Source organism: Fonsecaea erecta (assembly GCF_001651985.1).
Source record: "Fonsecaea erecta strain CBS 125763 chromosome Unknown Scaff11, whole genome shotgun sequence".
Lineage (NCBI taxonomy): Eukaryota > Fungi > Ascomycota > Eurotiomycetes > Chaetothyriales > Herpotrichiellaceae > Fonsecaea > Fonsecaea erecta.
Genome location: NW_017387254.1, coordinates 107,659 through 129,039, shown reverse-complemented (window position 1 = coordinate 129,039; position 21,381 = coordinate 107,659). Strand labels below are relative to the sequence as shown.

The following is a 21,381-nucleotide window of genomic DNA, read 5'->3' as shown; positions in this document are numbered from 1 at the left end:
TCACAGGCCAGCCTCAAGTCGACTCGTGCTATGCGTATTTTCTTTTCAACTTGGCTGGGGATCTTGTGTTCTGCATCAACTTCGTCCTGCGGTACTAGAGGTAATCGGGTTATCTTCCCAAAGACCCGAATTGTGCTAAGATGCATTCTCTTCTTCCAGCTCTCTTCTTCACTCTTCTACACCTTCTCATTCTTATCAACTCGGTGGCAGCGCAACAGTCTACCTACTGGCTCGCCAACAAGCCTAATGTTGGTAAAGTCGCGTTTCAAGATCCAAGCTATCCGGTGTTTCGGAATGTCAAAGATTATGGCGCCGTTGGTGAGTCTTCGCGGGTCAAGCCTTGATTCACGACGCTGACATTAAATGCAGGAGACGGTCTACACGACGACTCTGATGCCATCAACCGCGCGATCGCCGCTCCTGGGAATCGCTGCGGCGGTGGCAATGCAACCTACGGATCGTTTTGCCAATCTTCGACAGTAACACCAGCACTGGTTTATTTTCCACCAGGAACTTATAATGTGTCCAAACCTTTGATCATGTACTATTTCACGCAGATGGTGGGAGATGCAGTCAACCCGCCCACCATCCTGGTCAGCACCAATTTCACCAATATCGTGGGTTTGGCTGTATTTGACGCAGACATCTACATCCCGTCCGGCAGCGGTAGCGAGTGGTACGCCAACCAAAACAATTTCTACCGTCAAGTTCGTAACTTCATCCTTGACATGACAAACGCTCCCTTGAAGACGGCTGGCATTCATTGGCAGGTAGCCCAAGCCACGAGTCTGCAGAACATTGTCATCAACATGGTGCCTAAGGACGTGGTAAACAATCAGCAACAAGGCATTTACATGGAAAACGGATCGGGAGGCTTTTTCTCCGATATGGTCATCACTGGCGGCTCGATCGGAGCCTACCTTGGGAATCAGCAATTCACCACACGGAAGATACAATTCGACGGCTGTTCGACGGCCATCAAAATGAACTTTGATTGGGTGTGGTTGTTCACTCAAATCACCATCACAAATTCCGATGTCGGGATTGATATGACCAGTGGCGGCTTCTCCAACCTCGCTGTTGGCTCTCTCGTCTTAATTGACAGCGTGATATCTGCAACCCAGGGTATTCTCACACCCTATGCTCCTGGCTACAGTTCCCCTCAAGCCGCGGGGACTTTGGTCATCGAACAGGTTGACTTTACGGGCAGCGGCGTCGCCATCGCCGCCGCTGGAGGGACTCAAGCAAGAACGATTCTTGATGGTCAACAGTTTGTGGATCTCTGGGCGCAAGGAAACGCTTGGACGACAGCGGGTCAAGCATTGAACGGCCAGTTCTTTAACGGCACGGCTTGCTCCTATCAAAATTCCAGTCAGACTGCCTATACTGCTCAAGAAACAACGATACAAAGAGCGCTGGCCCCGATTCCTCGACCATCGCCGTTGGTCGATAGTAATGGACAATATATCTACCGCGTCAAACCACAATACGAGAATCTTCAATGGGATACCGGATTCCTCAGTGCCAAAGCAAATGGGCTCCTGGGTGATGGTTCTACAGGTGCGTTTTTGTGAGCTAAAACATGTGCTTTGGCCCTTGTCTAACAGTTCCTTCTTTCTAGATGATACGGTTGCGATGCAGGCACTCTTCAATCTGGCTCACACAACTGGGAGAGTCGTCTATTTCGACAGGGGAGCTTACATAGTTTCATCCACGGTAAATGTTCCAGCGGATGTCAAGATCACTGGCGAACTCTACAGCATCATCATGGCAACAGGACCATTTTTCGGGGACCAAATGAACCCGCAACCAATGTGGAAAATAGGTAATCCTGGTGATGTCGGCACAGTCGAAATCTCGGATATCATCTTCGAGGTCAAAGGACCCTGCCCAGGCGCTATTATCGTGGAGTGGAATATCAAAGCTGCTGGGCCAGCGCTGGCCGGCATGTGGGATGCCCACTGGCGTATCGGCGGGTCAGCAGGAACAAATTTGCAACAGGATGTCTGTATCAAGACCCCCGCAACGCCGATTGCAGGATCGAACCCGGTGTTGACGAATTGCATCGGCGCGTATCTGCTGTTACATGTCACGAGCCAAGCCGATGGCTACTTTGAAAACACCTGGGGGTGGGTCGCGGATCACGAGTTGGACATGGCTGACCGGCAGCAAATTTATATTTTCAACAAAGGGTGAGAAGCATTCCGTTGGTCCCTGGCTCCCTTTTGGACAGACATGGATGGAGAGGAAACTTTTACTGACCTAGTTGTCCTGCAGTGGCTTCCTTTTCGAGTCGCAAGGCCCACTGTGGCTCTATGGCACTGCGGCCGAACACTCGGTGATGTATGACTACCACTTCGTCAACGCGAAGAACGTCTTCATGGGCCACATCCAACACGAAACTGCGTATTTCCAGGGCAACCCCAACGCACTGACGCCCTTCACTCCGCAGGCGGCATGGCATGACCCGGACTACTCGGATTGCGTGCAAGCCAACTGCGCCCGCACTTGGGGTCTCCGGATCGTCAACTCCAGCTCGATCTTCATGTATGGCGGCGGGCTGTACAATTTCTTCGAGAACTGGAACACGCAGGCATGTTTGGGCACGGAGAGCTGCCAGGAGAGGATGGTGGACTTTCGCAATTCGACCGACGTCTACCTCTGGGCACTGAGCACCAAGGGATCGCAGTTCATGATTAGTTACGAGGGCACGGACGTGGTGCCATACAGTGTGAACAAGGCGAATTTTTGCGAGACGGTCGTGCTTTTCGAGCTGGCCAGTGAGCAGTGATCGAGCAACTGCGAGGCGGAGGTATGGTAAGATGCGTCTTCATGGCGAATGTGAAATCGGGAGGTGGATGTGGGACGGACGTGAGCATTTGGGTAGATTGGAGGTTAGTTCAAGTGGGAAATCTGGGATAGATCGAAAGCCACCTTGGTCATTCCTTCAAGACACGGGTCTGCAGGAAGGAGTGCCGTCCTTGATGCAGTTCTCGCGAAGCGAATCCAGCCTGACACAAGCCCTTGTTTTTTTCTTTGTTCTCCTTCCTTGTTTCCAACCTCCCCAGGCGAGGGAGCCTTCCACTCGCAACCATCCCTCGATGGCATGGAAGAATTAAGAATCTCGCAGACGCAAGATGGCGGGAGAAACAAGCCCTGGCCCATGCTTAGGTTTGGGATGACTCGGATCGCCAGGACCAGTAGGACGTGCAGATGCATATTACCACACGTAGCACACACGGATGAATGACGATCTCTGCATCCTCTAGCTTCAATTCCATATGGAGAAGCGGGACTAGGGTACGTCGTCTGTTCATCCAGCCGTGTCAATTGTTGCTCATGCCGACCGCTTCGTCCAGCAGCCATGTCTTGGATCGCTGGGGAAATCATCTCAGATGGCTGGCGGTCTTGTTTGCTGTATCCCCAGTCTCACCGCGTAGGAGTAGTGTGAGACTCGGACTGCGGAGATTGTGAAAGTGCCCACAGCCTTATGTGGTGGTTCACTCGACTGGGGCACCACCAGGTGGCACATCCATCAAACGTGAATGCGTGTTGATGGAGGAAATAATTAAATGTCCGGAGTACGCCGTCCGTGGTGACCAGGGTCATGATGCTGTACCTACATACACAGTACCCAACAGGATGCAAAAGTTACGAGCAGTCGAGAAACTCCGTGGATCAAGACCTGAGCACATTGACAGCGAATAGCCGGTTACAACCCAGCCTCCCTTGGAATAAAAACAGGCGTCGGTGTTGTTGTAGCAGGATCATGTGGGAGGAAATTGGGGTCCGTGACCAGGACCACGCCCCTGCAGGACTTGTCGAAACATGGCCTGCCCTGTTGACGGGCCACCAACCTCCATCCGATTCGGGGACGCAAGTGAATCCCCAACCACGAGTCAGACATAATCCTTCGTGCCTGGCGGGCCATAGGTGCCGAATGTCTTGGTGTAAGTGATGTGGTGATGCTACTCCAACACCTCAGCACAGCTCAGACCATCCGAATGTCAGAGCTTGCTCTCCACCCCGCAGAAAGCTGGACCGGAAAGCCTGGCCGAGAACCTCTGCATCAGAAATTCAAATGCGAACGCCTACTGAATCACACGGTATGCTCCGGTAAAAAAAGTTACAAAAGAAGGATGGGCACGGATTTCTGCTCAGGCTGTGTGGGCTAAGCCTTTGAGCCCTGCTGAGGTGGGCATGCCTTGCCGACCGAAGTGTATGTCTCCGCACAATAATAGGTCCGTCCTGCACCGTGACAACAAACGAGCCATCGGCTCTGGGCATCTGACAAAGATTCTGGTGTACCGAGCATGTAGGTGTGGTGTGCCTCGTAGTCAATCATGCAGATTTGGGTACTAGGTACTCGGGTACCTGGCGTCGCCTAAGAATCCCTCGAGCGTACAGTATGTAGGTACGACAGGTACCGAGTACTTTCTCTCTAACGCAAGATTGTCTTTTTGAATAGTGCAGGGGCGGATTCTCCAAAGCATACTATAGTCCGATGGTGAGTTACGTAGCACAGAGGAGAGTTAGCCGAGTTCTCCGTATAATGCAATGTGAAGTCCTCAGTGACGGCTTATTCCTCGCGAAGTTATGCCTATTCAATTGCTTGGGCGATGATGATGAGCATGACGTAAAGTTCGGCGAGTCCTCCATCCTAAACGGGGTATAGTGGTGACGGTGGAGAATGAGACTTGTCTCTGCACTCGGACGGGTATGTGGCAGACCCGCTGGAGGACGGAGGATTGCTGTATTGATGCGGCTGGAATACGATGCTCCGTGCACAATAGACAGCCAATACAGTGCGAACCTGTGGCACGGCATGAACGACAAAACGTTGGGCGTTGAGGCCACGAGGAGGTTGGACTCAGGGTAAAAGGCTGCAGGTTGGACATCCGTATAGCGTATAGCGTCCCAACGTGGGCTAGCGGCTGCAGCCCATGCGAAACATGGCGAGTCAAAACGGGCAGGCACCACACGGGAAAGACAACGGCCAGGCGACGGGGCTGGTCGCTAACGCGCAGACCCTATTGGTTGGAGGTGGTGCGGGGGAGTGCTTAGCGCGAGGCTAAGCACGAGACTAAGACCACGCTAGAGCTCACGCCGAGCGTCCCCATCCGGTAAGGTGCGGCTATTTTCGCCATTTCCAAGAAACCGAAGTTTGACTTCAACTGCCAGAAAAACTTTGCGCAGCACGCAGCACGCAGCACGGCTTCCGCCTCACTGCGTCCCATTTTTGTCGACACAATGGATTTGGTCACGCCGTGCTGAATGGGCTGACCATTATACACACCCTCCATGCGGATTCGTCCAGCATCTACGACATGCAGAAGGTCTAGAGGCTCCAGAGGTCCACCTGGCTCCTCCGGCTGTGGCTCTCGCCTCGCCTCCCCTCGACAACCAGTGTCTTTGCTCCGCCCGCCCACTACGGCCCCCGCTCCTCTAGATTTCCTCTTTCAGGGCCATCGTCAGCTGAGAGACACGGGAAACCAGGAAATCCAACCCAGCATCTGTGCTGAATGTTGCCCAGCCATCATGGCTGTTCCAGTCGTCCCCCGACGGAGGGTGGTCCTTGCAAGACCTGTCCAGTCAAAGATATAAAGACATCACGGTAGGTTGCTCTGTTCGACTCTTTTCCTTCCTCCATCATCAGCCCAACAAAGAACAGTCCAATCCAACGATCTACTCCAAAGATCTTCCTTCGCTATCCCTCAACAGCCTTTCGTTTTCGAACAATCCTATCCCCTTCGTTTAACCAACCACCTCCCACCACCCACTTCCAAGCAAAATGAAGTTCTTCTCTGCTGCCCTCCTCATCGCCGGCGCCAGCGCTGCTGCCGTTAAGAGAGATGGTACCTGGAACGACTGGTCCAGCTCCTGCGTTCCCAGCACCGAATACGTGACCACCACTGAATACTCGACTGCCTGGTCCACTGCCTACTCGACTGTCTACTCCACCGCCTGGTCTACTGCTTATTCCACCGTTTACTCTACGGCCTGGTCCACTGCCTACTCCACGGTCTACAAGGTCAGTTGATAGCCTCCTCCTCCACCACCTTGAAGGACATGTACTGACAGTTTGGAAACAGCCAACCACTACCTACAGCACCGTCTACTCCACCGCTACCGTCACCACGACCGAAGTCAAGCCCGTCTACAGCACCATCACTGGTGAGTTCACTGCCGAGCCGATGCTTACGGTTGGAGCTTCAGCTAACCCTATCTTTAGAATGGAGCACTGCCTACCAGACCGCGACCGAGACTGAGACTGAGACCGAGACCGTCACTTACACTCCGGCGCCGGAATCTGTTTACATCACCGAGACTGTCACTGCTCCTTGCGCCCAAACCTGGGGTGACTGGAACCGCAAGTGATTTTCCTCTTGACTCCCCTAGCCGAGGCTTGAGTGGAGGGTAGGCACGGAACCGCAATGGATATGTAATGGAACGATGTGGGGAGGCAAATGTGCACAAAAGGAACGATGAATGGGTTATGATTTTTCTTACTTACGCTACATATTTAAACCGATCAACGACCAACGATCACCGACGATGACATGACACCTGTCAAACCAGCTCACAGCAACGGCGAAGGGGGAAGGGGGAAAGGGGAAACGCAAAAAAACCGTGGGAATGGAATGTAATATGGGGCCATACGAACTGGCCTGGCGACGTGCAGCCTCTTTGGGCTTATGGCGACCAAGGCTCCTTTTCCTTCTTACCGGTGGTAATTCATAGTGGCACTATCATACATATATTTCGCATTGATGTCCTGCCGCGGCATCGAGGCGAGAATACTATATCCTGAGCCATATCAACGTCTACCAGCATCTATTTTGCTCCAAGCACATTTCTCTTTTTGTTTATCCCCGAGGCTAGGAAGGAGAGAAGAGAAGACTACAGTGAAGGACGTTCAAAAGGCGATGGGACGCGGGCAAACTCCTAACTTCTGATGATCCAGATGGTACCTGGCGTAGTGGGCAAGCTGGGAACCAACACTTCATCCAGCTGTCTCTTTCCCTCTTCGTCTTTCTCCTCTTCAGCTCTCTGTAGCTGTTTCTCCACTCAGTCCAATGACCGATCCACTCGTATCCATTCATCAACTCCACGTGAGGTCAGATGTACCTAAAGTGCTTGCAGGAGCTGACTTGACTGACTCTTTTTCTTCTGGGTACCCACCTACCCACCTACCCACACACACAGAGAGAGACAGCAACACAAGACCTACGAGGTACTTTGACATGACACCACTCTTAGCTGCTTCCAGTAATACACCCCCCGATTCAGCTGTACGTACGAAAAGTCACATATACAGAGGTGAGATCACGATGTAGCTACTTGCTTCTTTGTTCCTGGATGCCGTCGTTGCCGTACCCACCACACTCATTCCGTCCTGTTCCTGCCAGTATTCTTTCTCACTCTGAGATGTTGCGCCCCATTGTATGTACATACACACGCTTATCACCACCCTATTCCGCACTCCACCCACGGAAACCCCCTTTGCAGCTTCGCCTGTAGCCGATCCTGTCCGCGGTTTCTTTTCTTTTCGCGGGCGAAGATTTCAATCTTCTTTTACCCCTCACTGTCTACAGCAGCTACCTGGCAAGGTCGTATGTATGTATGTATGTATGTAATAGCAGCCTGGGTGGCGAGGGCCACAAGCCGCCCAACGCCGGCTGACTCTCTTCACACAGTCTCCTCTTCGTGTGGCATGACGTCAGATAAGGCAAGCTCTGATGCCTGGGCCGATTCAACTGGGCTATTCTTATTCCTATCGTTGCTGCTGCTCTCTCTGGTATTCTCGATGATTGTCGATTTGGAAAGGGAGGGAGGGGGGCTGATTGGGTAAGAGTCAGGCTGAGTCTGAGTCGAGGCCGGACTGACTACACATAAAGAACACTGGTGACCGTTCTCGGCCCCCTTTCTCCCTCGCCAACATAGCCCTCCCACGTAGCTTCGAGGAGAGAGAGTCACAGCTCTCCTGAGAGGCTGGGCTGGGCTTGCGGCTCTCTCTCTCTCTCTCTCCCCCTTCAGTCATCGTCAGCCGCCGCTCGGATACGGCTGCATTATCCGACAGAACACGGCAGCCAAAAGGCTCTGACTTGTCCGATGAGATGGGAGGCTGTGTGGGTGCCAGCTATAGAACCTTGGCCTTGTACTGGCCCAATCTCGGGCCCGCAGGTCCCCTCAACACAAGCTTCTCGCCGGGCTGAGGCGGATGCCAATGAACAACAAAAAGAGTGACAAGGGGACAGCTCTCGGGTAAGGGCATTAAAGAGTGGGGGCGGGCGTCCAGGGTCGCGAGTGCCCACCAGTGCCCCAACTAAACTCCTCCAGGCCAAGCTCTTAGGCTTAGTGAGCTACTGTACACTAGGTATACTCAGGTGTCTTTCCACCCCCGCAATCCAAGGTTCTCGGGCCCTGGAGAACATGACAAGCCGATGCCCATCGCCACCAGAGCGGATTTCTGGGGATATTCTTTTTTTTTCCTTCCAGCCATTTTCTGCCGCAGCTGGTGCTTTCAATTCTTTCCACGGAAATCTTTCCAATAATGGGACCCAGTTACGGACCTGAAAGTCACACCACATTCTCCCAAAGGGTCACCCACGTGGTGCATCGGCTGCTATACTGTAAGGCCTCTCTCTACCCTGCAAGAAATGGGGATCCTGATCATCGGTCGAAAGGTCAGACGTGAGACAGACAGTGAGGCCTTTGCTGTTCGAACTTGCGCTCCATTTCTCTTTGTTCCTTGATGCATTGCATTTCGCCACCCGATGTCTCAGTCCACGGTTGGATCGGATCGAGGTGGAGGCCTCGACTTGTCGAAGCTCGTATCCTACCAAGTACTAGCCAGCTAGCTAACTACAACCTCCATACCCTACCCATCCACAAGACCCTATCAGCTATCCCTCCCCCTCATAACTCGCTTAACTTTGCCCGGGCATCCCTGCCTCCAAGGGTCCCTCGTATGAACACCACAACTTGGTGGCGCATACTTTAATGCGAGGTTATGTACCTGTTCAACCCCGACCCGCACGCCCAATCACTCTTGCTGCCATGACGTCCCGCGCTGTTCAATGGCCAGGATCGTCTCGATGTGGCGCATCTCCAGCTTCGGCCCATGTTGCGGATCCTTGACTTGTTCCTGGCCGGCGCTGCTGCCTTCGCTTCGTGCCAACATCTGAGCCTGTAAGTCGCGGTCTGTTAGTCAAACAGGATTCCACACCCATCTCCATGAAGAGTCCCAATAACGCCGGAACTTGCTCCGGCCAATTAAAAGCGCCCTGTTTCTCTTTTTGGATGCTCTCGTCCTTGCCCTTTGGCGAGAAGAGGGGATGGGAACCAACTCACCGTCTTCAGAATGTTCTTGATTTGTCGCCCGTTCAGGGCCACCTGGGCGAGGCGGTCCAGGTCTTTCCCGCTCACCGGTCGATCCTGGCCCAAAAAGCTCTGCCAAATGTGCCGGCGAGACTCGACCGAAAGGCTGGGGTAGTTGACCGTCACATGAATGCGACTGTGGAATGCTTCATCGATGTTCTTGATCCGGTTGGTCGTCAGGAACAAGACGCCCTCATAGTATTCCTGTCCCAAAACGATGGGCGAGCGTGCACCTGGTCAGCCTATATGTCTCAAACAACCGGTGAAGTGCAGAAAACAAAATGACGGCTCCTCGTGCATGGCGGGCTGTTGTGACTCGTGCAAGCGAGTTGCCAGCTGTATGCAGTCTTACAACCCGAGTGCCCACATATGAGCGGGGATATTCGCGAAAAAGATCTGCTCGTACAGCTTTCAAGTTTTGTTCTTGCCGGCCCGGATTTGCGCTCACGGCTGTCTCTCAGAGACACATAACACGAGCGGAGATGAATGGAGTTCGCCTGGGTGTGACGGAACAGCTTGTGGATGCGGGGCGGAGGCGGATTTTGCAACTTACCAGAACACGAAGGAAGATCGACACCATCTTGTTACGCTCGAGATCATTGGAGCTCCTCGCCTCAAGAAAGACGTCCGCTTCGTCGAGAAGCAACACTGCGTTCCATTTGCTGACCATGTCGAGTACCAAGTTGAGCGACTCCTCAATCCCAGAGGGATCCAGGCCCAAGTCTCCGGCGGACATCATGTAGCTGGCGGTGGCGCAAAAAATTCTCGTGTTAGCCCTCTGCACCCAACTTCTCGGAACAAATGACCCTGGTTTGGGACGAGCTTTCTCGTAATGTCACAGAATGTACAACTTACAGGGGCACACGCATGTCTTCGGCGACACTCTCGCTCGTCAAGGTCTTTCCTACCCCGGGTGGGCCCGCTAGGAGCATGATCATGCCACGACCTTTTCCGGCGATGACATCGTCAAAGTCGTCCTTGTACTTGACTTGGGACTCGACAAAGGCGCGGATCAATGACTTTTGCTCTTTGGGCAACACCAGAGATGCGAAGGCATTGTTGGCAAAGTGGATCTCTTCGACTTGGTCAACGTAGAACCAGAGCTGTGGTTTCACCTCCGTTAGCATCGAACAGAGACTGTGAACAGGGGCAAAGGAAAGAGGGCTCTAGGAGGCTCTCTGTTCTCAGACTGCCAGAGCCGCCATGCACAGCGTGGTGACTTACCCATTTCTTGGTTTTTAGGGCATAACCTCGCACGTATGGAACTGCAAGGAGCAATTCTTCCGTGGTTAGCGGGCGATGTTTGGGTTTGCATGCATCGTCGTCGGAGTCCGGCGTGGGAAGGAAGTCCGAGTCGTTGTCCAAGAAAGCGTCGGAATCGGATTGCTCCAATTCCTCGTCCGACAGCAGGTCAAGTCCATTGACCTCTTTGGCCGGCTTGACCAGCGAGCCGAAGTACACCGCGTTGTTGGGCAAGAATCGGTTGTGCGCCTCGCAGTCGATGATGATTCGAGACTCGACGTTGTGTCTGATCATGCCACAGCGACCGTACCCAAGAGCAACACCTCGATAGGCCTTGTAGTGATAGCCCGCAAGACGTTCAAAGAGCTTGCCACGGGCCACAAGTCGAAGCATCAGCTGTTCTTTCTCGGGGTGGAACACTAGCGGGTATGCCTGAAGAGAGGTGATGGGCGTGGTGCCAGGGAACTCGAAATTTTGGAGGTAAGTCTCATGCTGCCCGAACTTGGTGCCGTCCCAGTCGACAGACCAGACGTCCAGCTGCAAGAAATCGAGTCCGCGCCTTTGGTCGGTTGCCGTGTGCGAGGAGGTCAGCTCGAAGACACACTCCTTGCCGTCGGACACGCTGTACACCAGCGTCTGAGGCTCAAAGATTGTCCACAGGTAATCAAATGTGATGACTCCGTTCTTGACTAGGTCGATCTTGGCGGCGATTGCGTTCTCGAGCTCCTCGAAAAGAATATCACGGAATAGTTTGAGATGTTGCCTGGCAATGTCCTCCTCAAAGTCGTCCTTCTCAAGAAGCGAGTCGAGCTTGTCCCAGCGATGCACGAATGGGTGGAATGGCGCGAAAAAGACGAGTCGGTCGAGATTTGTTGTGATACCTGGATAGTCCTCAAGGACGATTCCCAACGACGTCTTGAGCCATGGGCTTTGGACAATGATCGAATTGATGTCGTATTTCTGCACGTGTGTGAGCGAATTCCTCGATCAACGAGCCCATGACGTTCGGTAACAATGAGGTTCGGGAGGCGGAAAAACGCAACTCACCTTGCGGCTATCGTAACTTTTGTTCTTGCGCACCAAGAACGCAAATTTGGCAGTCTCCTCATTTTCGGCGGCCTCGACAACATCCAACGGCTCTTCAGTCACCCATTGGTACTTTCCATCCTGGTCCTTCTTCTGATACAGTGCCTTGGCCTCGTTGATACTGCCGTTGGGTACGGGTGGTTCCTTCGGTTTGTCTTCCTTCACTTCCACTTCCTCCTTCTTCTCATTGGTATCCTCTGCCTTGAGGTTGCTGGACTCGTCTCGCTCTCCGCACTTGGAGGCGGTCTGCTGCGTTCCAGCCATCTTGATGAGAGGAAAGAAGGTACAACGCTCAAGCACGATTTTTAGGTTTCAATGATTACAAGATGTATTGGATTGAGGGGAGGTTGCTACAAGTCGATCGAAGATGAGGGCTGCGGGTTTATACAAATTCCAAGAGAGTCCCATGTGACGGAGGAATTGACGGACAACGCTGGAGGATCCTGTTGCCTAGAACACCCAGCTCACAAGTGGATTAGACATTGACTCACCGTGGAGGGTTGCGGACCAGGCATTGTGCTTTGGTGAAATGGCATATTCACACTGTCCGTCTGGGATTTGGTATTGAGCTCGGCCTGGACCTTTGGCAAATCGTGCCAGAAAGAGGCTGATGCCTGTGTAGGATTCCAGGCACAACGAGGGGCAGATGCCGTCAGGGGCTGCAAGGCGAGGAGTGATTGGCCCGGGCCGTGAGTCATGCTCTGAGGAACGGCAACATGGATGTGGGATGTTGAAATTAGGTCAAGTCGGCGTGTCGATAGTGAGATCTGAACCATGCAGCCTGCAATCTAGTGGACAAAAGGGCCGTGTAGCGATAACAAGTCGGGTCGATAAGGGAGGGTTGATAAAAGTGCAGCCGGCCACACGCAAGGCAGACGAATTGGGCCAAAGCAAGATGGACTAGCCTCTTCAGGCAAAGGTAGCCTCCAGACTATCTTCTCACGTGCTCCTGGTCCACGCTGAAGTTCTACCACAGGCATTCATTGACGCCATCCACTGCCAAGGCATTGTCTCAAGCGGAAAATCATTTGCAAATGCATTTGGGCTGTTCTAGGGATTGTCTACGTCGCATGTTCTGCACTGGGATCAAACTGGATGCTGTGATGAGGCTGATCGATAGCAAACTACCGTGAGGCCCTCGTGAGAACTTGGATTCCTGAAGAAACCATTCTACCCCCGAACACACTGGAACCAGAAACACGCAGTGCTCAAAAACAATGGCCACATGGAAGTCTATCTCCTGAAACACGATGGTTTCCAGGATCGGCATGAAAGCAGAAGCCATATTCATCGATGGATTTTATAGGAGGTTAAAGATATCTTGACCACTGAGCTCCTAGTTCCCTGGAGAGTCTATGTGGCCGTCAACGCAAAGCTGAAGCCCAAAATACCCATGCCCAAAAACGCAAAGGCGATACAGGTGCTCTTGTTGTGGCTGAGCTGCAGGCTTTCCGAGAACAGTGATAATGCGACGCTGGTCATCACGCCGGACGTGACTGCGAACATGCCACCATATACTCCTTCGGTTGGAGCACCTAAGTTGCTTCTGTTGGCTATTTTGAACCACAAAGCTGCAATGGCGGCTCCGAGTGGCTGTGAAATGCCGCCCAGGAAAGACGACCACGCAATGGCTTTCAATCTGGAGCCGAGCGCGAGATAAAGAGGCAGCGACATTGCGAAGCCTTCCGTGATGTTGTGGATAAATAATGCCATGAAAACGGCAAAACCAAGCTGAGGATTTGCGTGATTGGTTGCATATGTAATGAAGCCTTCCGGTGCTTTGTGCAATGCAATTGCCAACGAAGTTTGTAGGCCAATTGACATGAATGCATTCGTGGGTACATGATGATGATGTTCTTGTCCGAAAGAGTGCGAATGCTGAGACGGCCGACGTTCAGACCCGCCTATACTTGTGTGTTGGTGTGCGGGGTGGTGGAAGTGATGCGTCGACGACCTGGTACGGTGTAAGTCTGGTTTGAAGCTCCTCGTATCGGTGTCCTCAGTTATATGACGTCCGAGACTCGACCCATTCTGCAGAGGATTCTCGTCGGCTTCTCCCAGTGTCGGGCCCACACGTACTTCGGTCGTACTGCTGCGCCACGTGGGAGAGCGCAAGAAAGGGCCGTGACCTGGTAGCACAGATCCTCGTCTTTGTACAGCCTTGAAGCAGTCCTGGCCACAGGGGTCTGAAAATCCCATGCATGGACCGGTCTCATCACAATTCTCCTTTCGACTTCCCATATATTTGGAGAGGGTCCTCGACAGCGTTTTAGGCATTATGGACGACCTTCGATGAGTTTGTGCGGTGTGATATGTAGGCTGGCGCTCTGATTCATTCTCCCCAGGTCTTTCGCACTGTGGCTTTTTGGGGCTGAGGCTTGTGGTTCGTGAGAGCAAGGGAGTGTCTTCATCTTCCTCTTCCGTCTGCCCCGGGCGATTTCTTGATATTGGGAGGCCTTTTGTATGTTCATCATCCTGTGCATGTTCTGACATTTCCTCGTGGTCCTTCGCCTCCTCATCGTCATGACTGTGGTCGCAGTCCACGACATGTGACGGGATGAATTGATGCAGAATACGGGAGAAGATTTGAATGCCTATGACACCGGCCAAAAACAACCCAATCAGGAAGTATGAGGCTGCCCGTGGCGAATAGCCCGCGGCGATAAAATACGTCTTCGACTGTGGCAGCATCGAGTATAGGGCGGAGAACAGCTGCTTCACAGTCAACACCCAGATCGCACAGCATCCAGGAATACGTACCATGACCCCGAAACTGAGGCTTAGCGACGCTGATAGAAACCCATCACTCTCGGAAATCGAAAAGTATCGCCAGCGTGGAAACTGGCGTGCCACTATATCGACGCATATAATTGAAGAGCCAATGACACATGCTATGAAGACCACAATTAGGCCTCATCGAAACCGATCTGGAGAGATGAGGCTGCCTACCAATGCCACTGATGCATGTCATGATCCATCCTTTGGTATCATTGTCGACAGCCATTGTCTGCGATTCTTTTCGTCTTCGGCTTCAAGATCATATATACAGCAAAGTACAATAGAATGTATCCAGCTAATTTTGTCCAGCTTTGTTCATGCTATGCTTGTAGTCATTGAGGAAAAGTTGAAGCTGAGAGAAGAAGAGCAAAACGTCAGGTTGGTGGTATCTACAGGCTGGGAGGCGCGAGCGCAGTTGCAGCAGGTGGGATGACGAACATTCCAAGACTTCTTTTGGAGGACCTTAAGACTACGCACCCTTTTGGTTTAAGGGGCCCAAGGGAGGCGCGAATCATGGACAGCCCAAATAATAGCTTGCAGGGGTGGTCCCGACTTGTCATCTTTAACTGGAATCCCCTGCCCCCTACTGGTAGGCCACGTGCAGGGGTCAGCAGATCCGGCGAGCGGCAACCTGCGCATGTTGCCGACCGACATTAGTCTCCAAACAGCAGATCAACTTTTTCCCTCGAGTCCAGCTTACGGACGCGTTTCCTCGAGGAAGAGTGTCGACACTCCTTACCGACTCCTGTACATGTCCAAAACTACTATTGCTATTATCGCAGCGACGTCTGCGTTTGCAGGCGCGTCGCTGACGGCCTTCTTGTTTCCTGGCCAGCGAAAAGATGAGCCCAAACCGACTTCCACTTTGAAGGAGACACCAACACTACCTGCGCCGTCAACTCCTCCCGGTCCCGTCCCAGTCCCTGTACCTGTACCTGTGCCAGTTGCTGTACCGATCAAACCTCCTACATCTGCCATCCTCCCGCCGGTCGACCCTTCTGGTATCCTTCGTTACGGATTTCCCGGCCCGATCGCCGATACATTGGCCACACCCTCCCATCTCTCTGCCTTCAATAGATTTACACGGAACCCTCATTGGGTAGCAGAACATTTTACTGCACAGTCTCTGCTGCTAAACAATGGATCTCGACGAAACAGCGTCTTCTACGAGGACCTGACAATTCCTCCAATGTTTCGAGCAAAGCTTTCCGACTACTTTCGGAGTGGGTACGACCGAGGACACCAGGTTCCGGCAGCGGACGCGAAATGGTCGCAAGAGGCAATGGATTCCACATTCGTCTTGAGCAATATGTGCCCACAAGTGGGAGAAGGGTTCAACCGCGACTATTGGGCTCATTTCGAGGAATTCTGCCGCGACCTCGCGAAGAGATTTCCCAGCGTACGAGTTGTGACTGGCCCCTTATATTTGCCGAAGAAAGACGAGCGGGATGGGAAATGGAGAGTTTCTTACGAAGTAATCGGTAATCCGCCAAACGTTGCCGTGCCCACTCATTTCTACAAAGTCATCTTCGCCGAAGAGGCTGCTCAGAACCCCAACGGATCTGTGGCCCTCGGTGCATTTGTGCTGCCCAATGCTGAGATACCCAACTCCAAGAGTTTGAGTGATTTCGAGGTTCCTCTTGAAGCAATCGAGAGAGCCAGCGGACTTGTGTTTGCCGATAAACTACCACCTGAAAGGAGAAAACGACTTTGCAGGGAAGTCAGATGTGAGATAACGGTTCGAGAATTTGACAAGAGTCGTCAACTGTTGAACAATGTCGGTCAAACCTCGAGCAGCGCTCAAACGCAACAACCAGGGGGAAAGTGGTAACGACCCAACCAGAGTCGAGTCCGATCTGGAGTCGAAGGCGGCTGTTCGGATTGCCTCGACATTCGATAACGTCCAGTGGCATAGGGATTTGACGGACGCTGAAGTTCACCCTGGCCACTCTGCTGTTCTATCGGTACACCGTGCCTGGCCCTAGAGCCAGATTTACAAGCCGAATGTCCCTTGTATGGGAAGGGAGAGGTTTGCTACACAGTCACGAGGAGAAACCGAAGAACTTTCTCGGGAAGAAACGAGCGTCCACTCCCACTGACTGCACGTCGTGCAAATCGAAATATTTTCTTTTGACCGACTGTGTTGCAAAACTCCTTAGTTGGTCGCGCATTGCCGTCTGCGAGTGAATGGCATACATGGCGGGTGCGCATATGACAGCGTGGATGGGATCCTAGTCTTCGAATTTCTGAATAGCCTGGGGGCACCACGTGGAGATATACTGAGAATTGGTACTAAAGCAATATCTCGAAATGCCATCTGAACTCAAGGCTACCCGTTCAAGGATAGAGCAGGGAGGTATATTCTGTACCTCATGAATCCGGCTTGGACCCCCGATTTTAGACGTGTGTAGAAGGACTGGTAGAGTCGATCCAGCCTTTCCAGACACAACTCCAAAGAGCCTTGTTAAGTTTCCCCGAAGCATTCGCAGGCCCGAATTTTCTACGCCCATAAACAGGAGAATGCATATATATGCTGCGCTGGATTGACTTTCTATTTCGTGCCATCAAAAAGGTGATGGCGATCTAGCCATCGTTACTTGTCTTTGTGCCAAGCCAAGCCTCGCTTGCGTCGATGAAGAGATAAGTGTATTTATCGTTTGTCATGGCCTACTTGTGGGTGTCAAAATGCGAATCCGTGTAGAAAGGTTCAATGTAAGAGTGCTTGCTGTGCAAGATGGGAATGAAAAACGATGCGAGGTGACGTCGGCATAATTATTGCCAAGCAAGTCTCTTGGGCTCCCTGCGATCTTGACACTCGCGCGCGACGAGCCGCGCGCGGAAATTCAGCTAGAGGATTTCAACAGCAACATCGAGAGTCGCGTAACTCAGCCTTTGAGCCGCTACAACACTACTCTCACGACTTAAGATGACCCAAGTCTGCCTGCTGGACTCTGATCGCCTGTCTTCGCTTTTACGGGAAGCTCTGTCCTGGAGTGAGAATGTCTCGTCTCTTATGGTCTCTGCTTTGAACGGATCAATACTCGCATACGCCTACAGAGACACTACACCGTCGATTAAAGCTATGCGCACCCAATCTACCACCATGACCGCAGCTTACACGGTCGCCTCGGAGGACGTTCTCGTTTTCGAGGCACAAAACATGGGAGCCATCTCCGTGATCGCACCTGTTGCGGACCATGTGCTGTTAGCTGTAACGGGTCCCGGTCCGAAGCAGGAACAGGCCCTGCAGAATGGTATCGACTCATCCCAAGAGCATGGGCAGATGGTCAATGGGGGTGATGATCGTACAGAAGACGAAGAAGGGGAAGAAAATGATAACCAGGATGAGGAGGATAGAGATACACAGAAAATTCGGGAAGAACTTGAGGCAGTAAGCCAGGAACTAGCCAGTGTGCTGAGGGAAGAGCTGGCTGCGATGAAGTGGCCAGACGATATATGATGATATCGCCTGCTGCTGTGACAATGATTTGCTCCCTGGAACCTCGTTCAGGCGGTCGCACAACGTCGACAACTTGGTGGACAGAGGAATGCTCGCCGTGCGCAAAATCACTTCGTCCTGGCCTAGTCCAGGCACCCGTACTCCTCTGGCGGAGCTCGATACATCTCTACAGACCGATATGAACTAGTTATGGCGGCTGCAACTGCAACCCATCAGCTTTTTTGGCTGAATGTGGGCAGAGACCGCAACCCTCCCCGCATTGAAGGGCCGAGACCCACCGAAACCTCGAGGAACACCCGGAGAAGAGCCTAGTGGGTGAAGTCGGTAGGGGCTGTTTAGAGGCCCCTTGCCAAATCCCGACCTGCCGCCTCTGCTTTCGAATCTATTCGACGTTACGATCGAACTTGAAACTCAATCTTCCACCTCGACCGTTCCCAGCGTTTCTGCTTTTCTCATTGTACAACTGCCGCATCGAGGCCTTACGCAGGCGTCCTGTTCCTTCCCTTGACTCTTATGCGCCGGCGATAACAACTCCTGCGGGCGTGACCTGTGACCATGTTGTATGTTGGAGACCCCGTTGCGGATTCTGCTGGCTTCCACTGATAGCTGCTGCGCAGCGCAATCCCCCCACCACCACGGTACCCTACCAACAGTGGCTTGGTCGCGACCACTCTGGAAACTGCGAATACTCTGACCACTCGCGAAGGGCCCGAGTACACATTCCAAGCTGGCGAAGGTAGCTACAATTCTAATCCGCACCACCGCAAACCCTACTGAGAACGGGCAGGCACATATGTTTTACGGGACGATCTACAACTCGCAACCCCACCACCTCATCCCTCTGAGGCCCCGGTGGTCAACCCAAATCCTCTCGCGACCAGTGTTACTCCGCCAACAAGTGGTGTTAAACTGTCTCTTGTATCACTTAGCCCAAAACAGATCACTCCAGACCTCTACAGGACCACCACCGCAACAAGCAGTCTCCTGCGTTGGAGAACTTTGGGATTAAACAACTCGAAGGAGACAAAGGAGTCCAAAGAGCTGAAGGAAGTGAAGGAGTTGAAGGATATCAAGGAGCTAGAGAAAGAGCCAAGGATATCTATAGAGACTGGCAGCGACAGCAGCAACCTTGCAACATCACAAAATGGAAGCAACAAGTCGAGCACTGTGAGAGCATTTGGCGAAGGCAACGCCGCTCTATCTCCAGTCATCAACAGAGATGGTCTAAAGCGACGGAAACCGAAGAACAACATCATCAAAAGCAATTCATCTTTCGTGTCTCGTGTCATCCCCCACGAGTCCCTCGCAAAGAAGCTTCAGGAACGAGATCAGCGAGGTACTTTTGCCTTTATCAACATCAACCGGGCTTTTCAGTGGCTGGATCTTTCTTCAGGGTCCAAACAGGACCCAATGACTAAAATTCTCTTTACCAAGGCAAGTGACTCTTGTCTTCGCGAGACAATATTGTGCTTTCACGGCTCCTTGTTCTCACATCACCAATGTCGGTATGAACTAATCAATCCCCATAGGCTCACATGCTGTGCCATGATGTCAATAGCATGACCAAACACTCGACGCACATGGATGTTGTAATGGGCTCATCTGCCAGCGATATCATCTGGTACGAGCCCATATCGCAGAAGTATGCCCGCATCAACAAGAATGGGATGATCAATAATTCGGCAGTTTCTACGATAAGGTGGATACCTGGATCAGAGAACCTGTTTCTGGCGGCTCATATGGACGGAACCCTCGTCGTGTACGACAAAGAAAAGGAAGATGCACCGTTCGTCTCGGAAGAGCTGGTGGATGAGGCGATCAGTATCGAAGATGACGACCAATCCACATTGGTCATCAGCAAGAGCGTGAACTCATCGAATCAAAAGGCTAACCCGGTAGCTTGCTGGCGGATTTCCAATCAGAATATCACCGACTTTGCTTTTTCGCCGGACAATAAACATCTCGCTGTAGTCGGTGACGATGGCTATCTCCGAATTATAGATTATCCCCAAGAACGGTACGCAGCGAATCATCACTCTCGGCGTTTCCTCCAGGATTTTCCAGGCTGATGTTGTGCAGGCTGACCGATATATATTCTTCCTATTACGGCGGATTCACATGCGTATGCTGGTCGCCTGACGGCAAATACGTGCTCACCGGCGGCCAAGACGACCTTGTCACTATCTGGTCGCTGCCTGAACGCCAGATTATCGCTCGATGTCCCGGACATGATTCATGGGTAACGGCTGTTGCTTTTGATCCGTGGCGCTGCGATGAGAGGACATATCGTTTTGGCAGCGTAGGCGATGACTGCAAGCTCCTGCTTTGGGACTTCAGTGTTGGCATGCTTCATCGCCCGAAAGGGGTAAGCTGATTCATATGGCCGCATATTCGATTTAATAGCCGCTTACACAGGAAACACCAGGTAACAGCTCGGACTAGAGGCAGCATCTCAGCCCAATCACCCTCGCTGCTCCGGCAACGGACAGAGAGCACGAGCATCGTCAACCGAATCAGATCCGATTCGAACCGGACCGGAAGTTTCGTCCAAACCGACACTGTCGACGAGTCCGAATTTCTCAATCATGCTGTTGAACCCAGAGCAAGGACAGCTCAACTTCCCCCTGTAATGGTATGTTCTCAACGACGTGGCCAGACAGGACTTTCCGATGCGCGGACACTCACACGCATTTGATAGTCCAAGAAAATAGACGACCATCCGCTGAGTGGTCTGGCATTCGAGCAGGACTGTATCATCACAACCTGTCATGAAGGTACGTGTGCATTTGCCGTCTGTTTTCTTACAAATTCTGTAAAAGAGCGAGGATTCACGGTTGAATGCTCACTTTATTTCAAGGACACCTTCGCACTTGGAATCGACCTCGAGAAGCCCCAAACGGCAGTCAAATAGATATATCGGAAAAGCCAAGGCCCTGAGTGCATGTGCCACATCGCGACATCGTTGAAGTCTCGCCATTGCGGAGAAAGTCATAGCTGGATTTATCGTCAAATTCGACTACGATCAGCAAGAATGGCAGAAGCCCCTTCGGATAGCAGCCATTCAGGATTTCAGTAGGAAGTTTGTAGCTATCAGTGCATGAGGCATAACGATAGAAAGCGATGAGGTATATGACTCTTTGTCTACTCTAAGCGAGTGCACCTTCGCTTTCCGGGTTTGCTGGAAGGCCTGATATTTGCGAGCTGCGGCGTGAAGACGGCGTGATGGACAACTGAAGACTTCACGGCAATACATCCGTAGTGGGTCTGCCGATATACAAGTCGACAACGTCCTGAGGTGCAGTACTGTACTCTTTCCAGCATTGGGGCAAAAGCTACTGAAAGCACGACAAACCACATGACGACTTGAATAATCTCATCGGTGACAGCAAGCATTTCCCAAGCAGACGCTTAGCACGGGGGGTGCCGATGAGCCG

The 21,381-nt window shown here is 52.3% G+C and overlaps 7 protein-coding genes across 7 annotated transcripts; 5 read left to right on the top strand and 2 right to left on the bottom strand.

Moving 5' to 3' along the window:
- Nucleotides 1-140: 140 nt before the first annotated feature.
- Nucleotides 141-2,791, top strand: AYL99_10245 (hypothetical protein; the record flags this gene model as incomplete). The annotated part of the gene is made up of 4 exons (XM_018841751.1): nucleotides 141-318; nucleotides 370-1,560; nucleotides 1,622-2,192; nucleotides 2,278-2,791. 4 exons carry the CDS (start codon nucleotides 141-143, stop codon nucleotides 2,789-2,791), a joined length of 2,454 nt encoding a protein of 817 aa, XP_018688639.1.
- A 3,000-nt stretch (nucleotides 2,792-5,791) lies between these two features.
- AYL99_10244 (hypothetical protein) lies at nucleotides 5,792-6,378 on the top strand (the record flags this gene model as incomplete). Its single annotated transcript, XM_018841750.1, has 3 exons — nucleotides 5,792-6,031; nucleotides 6,093-6,174; nucleotides 6,233-6,378. The coding sequence occupies 3 exons, from the start codon at nucleotides 5,792-5,794 to the stop codon at nucleotides 6,376-6,378; spliced, it is 468 nt and encodes a 155-aa protein (XP_018688638.1).
- Nucleotides 6,379-9,046: 2,668 nt separating this feature from the next.
- On the bottom strand, nucleotides 9,047-11,973 carry AYL99_10243 (hypothetical protein; the record flags this gene model as incomplete). Its single annotated transcript, XM_018841749.1, has 6 exons — nucleotides 9,047-9,190; nucleotides 9,355-9,585; nucleotides 9,935-10,124; nucleotides 10,237-10,484; nucleotides 10,606-11,583; nucleotides 11,671-11,973. The coding sequence occupies 6 exons, from the start codon at nucleotides 11,971-11,973 to the stop codon at nucleotides 9,047-9,049; spliced, it is 2,094 nt and encodes a 697-aa protein (XP_018688637.1).
- Nucleotides 11,974-13,062: 1,089 nt separating this feature from the next.
- On the bottom strand, nucleotides 13,063-14,713 carry AYL99_10242 (hypothetical protein; the record flags this gene model as incomplete). Its single annotated transcript, XM_018841748.1, has 3 exons — nucleotides 13,063-14,421; nucleotides 14,470-14,600; nucleotides 14,659-14,713. The coding sequence occupies 3 exons, from the start codon at nucleotides 14,711-14,713 to the stop codon at nucleotides 13,063-13,065; spliced, it is 1,545 nt and encodes a 514-aa protein (XP_018688636.1).
- Nucleotides 14,714-15,238: 525 nt separating this feature from the next.
- On the top strand, nucleotides 15,239-16,318 carry AYL99_10241 (hypothetical protein; the record flags this gene model as incomplete). The annotated part of the gene is made up of 1 exon (XM_018841747.1): nucleotides 15,239-16,318. One exon carries the CDS (start codon nucleotides 15,239-15,241, stop codon nucleotides 16,316-16,318), a length of 1,080 nt encoding a protein of 359 aa, XP_018688635.1.
- Nucleotides 16,319-17,413: 1,095 nt separating this feature from the next.
- On the top strand, nucleotides 17,414-17,947 carry AYL99_10240 (hypothetical protein; the record flags this gene model as incomplete). Its single annotated transcript, XM_018841746.1, has 1 exon — nucleotides 17,414-17,947. One exon carries the CDS (start codon nucleotides 17,414-17,416, stop codon nucleotides 17,945-17,947), a length of 534 nt encoding a protein of 177 aa, XP_018688634.1.
- Nucleotides 17,948-18,502: 555 nt separating this feature from the next.
- On the top strand, nucleotides 18,503-20,858 carry AYL99_10239 (hypothetical protein; the record flags this gene model as incomplete). Its single annotated transcript, XM_018841745.1, has 8 exons — nucleotides 18,503-18,507; nucleotides 18,565-18,683; nucleotides 18,735-19,452; nucleotides 19,506-19,964; nucleotides 20,027-20,312; nucleotides 20,373-20,579; nucleotides 20,646-20,721; nucleotides 20,767-20,858. The coding sequence occupies 8 exons, from the start codon at nucleotides 18,503-18,505 to the stop codon at nucleotides 20,856-20,858; spliced, it is 1,962 nt and encodes a 653-aa protein (XP_018688633.1).
- Nucleotides 20,859-21,381: the final 523 nt, after the last annotated feature.